This window comes from Arachis stenosperma, chromosome 6, assembly GCF_014773155.1.
Source record: "Arachis stenosperma cultivar V10309 chromosome 6, arast.V10309.gnm1.PFL2, whole genome shotgun sequence".
Taxonomy (NCBI): domain Eukaryota; kingdom Viridiplantae; phylum Streptophyta; class Magnoliopsida; order Fabales; family Fabaceae; genus Arachis; species Arachis stenosperma.
Genome location: NC_080382.1, coordinates 144,589,795 through 144,596,530, shown reverse-complemented (window position 1 = coordinate 144,596,530; position 6,736 = coordinate 144,589,795). Strand labels below are relative to the sequence as shown.

General features: G+C 37.2%; 1 protein-coding gene across 1 annotated transcript; it reads right to left on the bottom strand.

Moving 5' to 3' along the window:
- LOC130933221 (probable E3 ubiquitin-protein ligase RHG1A) lies at positions 1-6,350 on the bottom strand. The gene is made up of 6 exons (XM_057862770.1): positions 5,895-6,350; positions 3,289-5,116; positions 2,821-2,871; positions 792-890; positions 555-701; positions 1-468 (listed from the first exon to the last, which is right to left on the bottom strand). The coding sequence occupies exons 2-6, from the start codon at positions 5,011-5,013 to the stop codon at positions 328-330; spliced, it is 2,163 nt and encodes a 720-aa protein (XP_057718753.1). The 5' UTR covers positions 5,014-5,116; positions 5,895-6,350; the 3' UTR covers positions 1-327.
- Positions 6,351-6,736: the final 386 nt, after the last annotated feature.

Here is a 6,736-nt window from a genome sequence, read left to right as displayed (position 1 = left end):
TAAGAAATGTAAAAAAAATATTAATAAAGGTAAAACAAGCTTTATCAACTAATAGTTCAATAAAATACTCCTCCATCCACACCAATAATCTCATCTGTCACCCTTAATCAAGAGATCATCGGCTTAGATAAATTAAGGGGTGAAAAAAAGAGACAAAAATGCTAATAATAAAATTCAGCTAAGGCTTAATAAAAAGAAAGGTCAATTTTTGGCATGCACCAAAAGAAACTAAGAGAATTCAGCTTCAATTAACCAGAATTTTCTGCCTAATTGTGCCAATTTTCTTCAATCTTCCTAACAAGATAGAACCACTTGCCAGAGAGAAATTTATGTTGTTTTTGTTGCCAACCCTGTTGTCTTACAAATCGGACACAGATTCTTGTGCTTTAGCCACTGTTTGACACATTCTGTATGGAAATCGTGGCCACAATCCAGCGTGCCGATATCCTCTCCGTCCTTGTACTCCTCCTGCACATAATCGCAAAGTTAGGCGCTAAGGTGAGCACACGTGAATCCAGGTGGAGCGAGTATTAAGGTTGGTCGATCGAGTTTACCTGACAAACACAGCATGGTTCTGCTTCCGACTCTGGCTGAGATCCAGTCTCGACCGAATGTTTCTTCTGTTTCAAGAGTTTCAATATGGTTTCCTCGTTCAATCCGGTGCTCACGTTTCCAATGCGCTCTTCCAGAGCCAATAATTCCTGTTACACTCAAAAGTATTGTCATGCGAAACACTCTAAAATGAAGCGTCGACCTAAGAAGCATAACACGATGAGAACTTCAGTTCATACCTCATATGACATGTTATCAACATCAAGTCGCATGTCTCTGTGCCGATCATGAATATCAGCAATTCCAGAAAACACTGATTGGTCGAGGATCATAACGTCCTACGAAAACAATGCAAAAACAAGTTTACCACATGAACAAAACTATGCTGTTAAGGGTTGAGTTCAATAGTTATGCATTGCCAATGTATATAAGTTCTAGCCAAAACTGGTTTTGTTTTTATAGTGGTATGGAAGTTAACCCCTTTTGCCTATGTCGCAGCGTGTGATTACACGTCAGCAAACAGCTTTTACTGATAGTACATGGTACATAGAGAGTAAACTCGGTTATTCGGCAACAGCAGCAATAATAATGCTCCCAAAACTTAAAAAACCCCAAACCCCCATTACATCTTGCGCCTATGGGCAACTATAGCTATTCAAGAAGACACTCAAAACTGGTGGACTCCGGATCAGTTCCAAGTGTCTTTTCTTCAACTCTATGATTAATTCCAAAACGCAAAATCGTGCCCCAAAAATCACAGAATAGACATGTGGCACACAAATTCATTACATACTATTTTAATATAGAAGTACATATTACTACAACAAAAACACTTCTCGCACAAACCGTGGTAAACCAAATGGAACAACCAGTTTCCAATTTGTCCTATCATATACTATGTCTATAAGCAAGTCATCTAAATCAACATATTTTTTGGTGATTCTCTCTTAATACTATATAGTCTTCGTTGGTCTCCCCTGTTCCTCTACATGTTGCCCTACTATCCATATGTTCTACTCTTCTTATAGAAACTTCTACAGGTTTTCTGTTTTCTCACATAATCTACACTTCATATACATAATATAGAAAATTTATTTGGGGCCCTTATGCTCATGTAACTAACAAGCAAGGAATCAAAAGTCTATGGATATGGAAATTTCATTCTGAGAGACCAAGTCACTTAACTCCTCAGCCAGACTCCACAGCCTTCTTTAAGGCTTCAAGTTTCAACATTAACCTAAACATTAGTTACACCCGAATGGCTTGGTTGGTTTTTTGTCCTTTCAGAAGTTTAGCAAGGGAAAGTATATACATGGAAACAATAAAATTATATTATTTGTTTTCATTTCCTACTTAAATTTTTTCTCTACAAGATCCTGATAGCAGAAAACTCTGACAAACTGAGCAATATGAGATGCCTAAAGTCCTGGGATCCTAATCGCAATCGAAAGTAACTACGGAAGCCAAGAAAGATCAAACTGGATTTAAGAAAATATAAATATGTAACCATAGTACAATTTATCAAAGGAACAAATGTATATTCTAAATATTGAAAGTCTTGTTCAAAATCCTATATACCTCTAATCTTTTTAACACACACATTCTCACAAACACATATACAAATCAAATTTTACCTCTTTTCCCTCTGGAAATTGAGACATTTTAAAATACCGACAAACAATGTCATATACATAACAAAGTAAGATAAGAAACGTGCCTACATTTCTACAGGCTACAGATTCCCTCACACAGCATTCTTTTAGTGGCATAGAGAAAATCTTTAAATGCTGGTTTCACATTACACACAACATTATTAAACTCTCAAGTTAAGTCGTATCGAAGTTTACAAGTTGAGTTTACCATTCGAGTTTACTTAAGTTTCAGAAGTTTGTCTGAACTCTCAAATTTGATAAACTTGCACACAAACACAAAGAAATATGTTCTCATATATCTTAAACACATGACATATTATTACCTCAAATTTAGGTAATGAAAGAACATTAAATTGTGCGCAAATTCCACATTTTTTCTGGCTCAATCAAAGCCACAGATTCTGATTTATTACCAACCAGTTCATCATGTTTAAAAGTTTTAAACAGAAAAACTGAGAAGTGTAAAAGCTTAATCAGAATTTCAAACAAAACAAAATCATTTGAAAGCTTGTTAAGTCACCATGTCAGGATTAAACAATTTGCATCACAGCCAAATGAAAATCAAACCATTTTTAAGTCATCATGTCCGGATTAATAAGTGAGTGAGAAGACTAACCTCAAATCGCAGGCTCCCACCACGACGCATGAGTCCTAACACATTTCGGAGCTGCACAAAATAAAAGAATGTCAACTAACAGAAATTGTTTACATAAGAACTACAAATATTGCAGCTCTCAATAGTATTATTAGAACATTCTGATTCTGATTTCAGTCCATCAAAAAAGTTTCAACTTCTTAGTCCCTCCTTTTACTAACAAAGGGTCTGAAAGTGATGCAAACAGGACTATTTAAACTTGTTCCGAAACAAAGGGATTAAAATGATGCAGAAGTGTTTTGAAAGGAAAAGGACCAAAACCAAGAAATGCTACATTTTGTGGTGAAAATCAGATTTAAGGTAATATTTAAAATTTAAATAAACGACAGTAATCTCACCCACACATTTGGAATAAATAATGCACATCACTACATCAGTAACAAATAAGACAATATTGAAATGCAATATAAGGGAGAAACAAACACGAACCTCAGACACAAGTCTACTATTTCCTTCACCAGCAACAGCCAATGACCGTATCGAATAGGGAATTCCATATTCATGATCACCTGGCCTCTCCAACCACGAGGGTGTTCCCGGGTGAGCCCCAGATGGCAGTGCCCTCGAGTCAGGACCACGTGCGGAAGGATAATTACTGCTTGAACTTCCACCAGCCTCGGAGCCGGGAGGAGGAAACAAAGACCGGCGAACATATTCAGATAACCTTCGTGGATAATGCTGAGGATTAGGACGAGCAACCCATGGAGAGGCAGACGATGGATTGATAGCTGAATGTGACCCAGATCGCGACGAAGAAGCAGCAGCAACATTTCCCGGAATACTTAAATTTCCACTACTTGGAGCCCTATTTGTCGGATTTCGAGCCAAATTTCTTAAATTGGTTCCGGGTGCAAACACCGGATGTTCAAAGAGGTTTCTAGGCAAACTTCTCGAGCTTGCGTCCTCATGAGGTATGTTATTGTCCCTATTATCCGCAGGTATAGCCGAGTTTGATGAATGGTTGTTTGCTGAGCTAGAAGCGCCACCCCACCTAAATGATTGCATATTCCTTGGTAAAGCAGGAACATGAACTAGAAGGGGCTGACTTTGAGGAATCATAGTATCTACAGTTGGTACTGGTCTCACATCTAGAGAATTATCAGCCGGATGAAATCTTGGCAACACTGGGGCGGACGGAGTAATACCAGAAGTTCTAATCACATTTCCCGTTGAGAATGCAGCGGGAGGAGGAACAGGAATGGAACTTTGTTGACTTGAAGGATTTACCCTTAACCGGAAGTTCCTATGGAAGCTTTCCGGGTTTCCTGCAACATTCGAATCAGGAATGCTTTCAGAGGGGCCATCCCCCATACTTAGTCCGAGTCTTGCACTCACCCTATCCACCGAAGCAGATCTGCCAAGGCTACCGCCAACATAATCCTGAGTAGGCAGCGTGTTCCAAGCACTGCCATCTGTAGGCTGACTGTAGCTAGAACTCCCACCATCAGAACATTGTCCAACACTGCGTTCAACAGCCTTTCTTTTACAAGATACACGGCGAGTGTCGACAGAACAACCTGGTCTACCATCAGTATCCTCAAACAAAAGGCTGTTACTTGCCGAAGGAAGCATCAAAGGACCAGAACCAATAAGCGGGGGAGGAACATGCTCATTTACCGGTCCAATAGACTTTGGCAAGTTAGCATGTTCAACATGATGGCTATTAGCGCTACTACTGTCTCCCATTCCTGCATTCAAGTTAAGATTCTGCGGAGGCATCATATGAGAATTGGCACCATGCACATACATAGTAGTACTAGTATTGTCCATCGAGACAGCATTAGTCGGTTCAACACGTCGTTCTTCTTGCCTTGAACCAGCAGGAGCACCAAAACTTATAGAAGATGGCCACCCTAGTTCCCTTCTCTGGTCATTGTTAATGTTAACCTCATTCTGAGTATTACTGTAACTTGGCTCACCTAAACTCCATCCACTCAAATTCTGCCATCCATGATTCAAAGGGCTCACATAAGATGGGTTTACATCACTTGGGGGAAGTATGTACTCGGGTATTCGGTTATCTGCAGGATTCCGCATATTATTCCAGCAAATCTGCTGATTCACTGTGGCAGTGGTTGCACCACTCGATGTTGATCCACAATCAAATTCTAAGGTTTCTGGCAAGGAACCGATCGTATCTCGCTGTCCTTGCATTGAGGGAATCTATTTAAGTTTCCCAAACTCAATATAGTTTAAATGTATGAATATGAATTCCTCAATAAAGAAGAACCAAGTGCATGCAACAAGTTCACAAGTCCTGTCAAACAAAACATGAAAGTGATAATCAAGCATTGCAAAAACACCAATTCTACATTATGGAACAAAAACAATCAAAGAAGTATCCTCTATAAACACACACAAAGGATGCTGCAAACATCGATAACCGCAACTCGGAATTCAGCTTCATAACCCCTAAAGCTTAAGGTGAAGCAAATAACATGGAAACATTTGCAAACACCACAACCACCAACAAAACACTACTCAATCCTCTTCTATCAACTAAAGAATGTTGCAACAGATAACCACTAATGCGCATTGTCGAATGACACTATCATCACAGAAATTTTACCAAACACAATAGAGGGCAAATCGAGAAGAGAATAGCTCATAGAATAAAGGCAAAGTCAACTCCTTTTTACCCAACATATGAAGAACAAGAAACAACAAAAAAGGTAAAATTTTTAAACAAGATCAAGCTACAACAACGAATTGGGGTTTTGAAAAACCAATTAAAAACCACGGTGGATTATGAACAATTACAACACCCAGCAAAATCCATAAACAACCCACAACAACAGCAACAACAATAACAAAAAGGATTTGCAAGAAAATAACAGCTAGCTACACAAACAACGTTGAATCGTTTCTGCAAAGTTGAACAACCCAATCAAATCCGAACAAACAAATATTAAAAAAATAATATTCTAAAAAAATCATAAAAATTCAAACTTTACAGCTTTTTCATCAATCCAAGCAAAACCACCGACTGATCAAACAAAACAATAATGAAGGGTAAGAAAGTGCAGAAAACTTACGAGGTGAAAATGAAACAAAGCCGATCTATCACCAAAATAAACAAAAAAATAATCAAAGGATGGTTAATAACAAAAACAAAGAAAGCACCCCATGATGATTTTTTTCCTTTTTTTTTTCTCTGTAGATGCTTTTTTAGATTTGTTGTTCCTCTTTCACCCACCTGGGCAGCACAAAAAAATAACAAAAAAGAATAGAGGAGAGAAAGAGAGAAAGAAAGAGAGATGGATGAAGAGTGAGAAAGATATGAAGAAAGGGTTAAGAGGAGAAAAAGATGGTGTTTTTTTGCTCTGCTCTTGGTGGTGGTGAGAGGAAGAATGGAATGAAATTATATCAAACAAAAAAAGATTTATAAAAATTAGATATGAATGAAAAAATGTGAGGGGAGATTAAAGAGAGACAGTAATCTTCAATTTACAAAAACAACCCAACAAGAGAGAGAGAAAGAGAAAGAGAGAGAGAGAGAGAGTGAATAAGAGTTTGTGTGTGCAAAAGGAGGAGAGAAGCAGCTTCCCCTTCCAACAAAGACATTCAATGATATTTACTATTTAAATAATTAATAAACAATACAATGGAATCATGTAATAGACTATGAATATATCATACTTATTTAGTTTCTCTTTCTCTCATGAAATATTTATTATATCTTTTTGTTATTAATTTAGTGTTATTAGTATATTAAGAAATTTAGTATTATATTTTTTATATTTTTTAGGATGATTTACAATATGGTTATCATATATTTTTTTCTGATTTTTTATATTTCTCTTAATTATTTTACAGATTTGATTCGAATTATATTTCTTAAAACAGTCATCGCGTAATTTAATTTATTTTAAAACAA

Bases quoted from the DNA above. Each gene is read 5' to 3' on its own strand.
- LOC130933221 (XM_057862770.1), bottom strand. From the start codon at position 5,013: ATGCAAGGACAGCGAGATACGATCGGTTCCTTGCCAGAAACCTTAGAA. The intron at 891-2,820 runs GTTAGTCTTCTC...TTGTTTTCGTAG, and splicing joins GTGGGAGCCTGCGATTTGAG to GACGTTATGATCCTCGACCA. The intron at 469-554 runs GTAAACTCGATC...GATTATGTGCAG, and splicing joins AACCATGCTGTGTTTGTCAG to GAGGAGTACAAGGACGGAGA.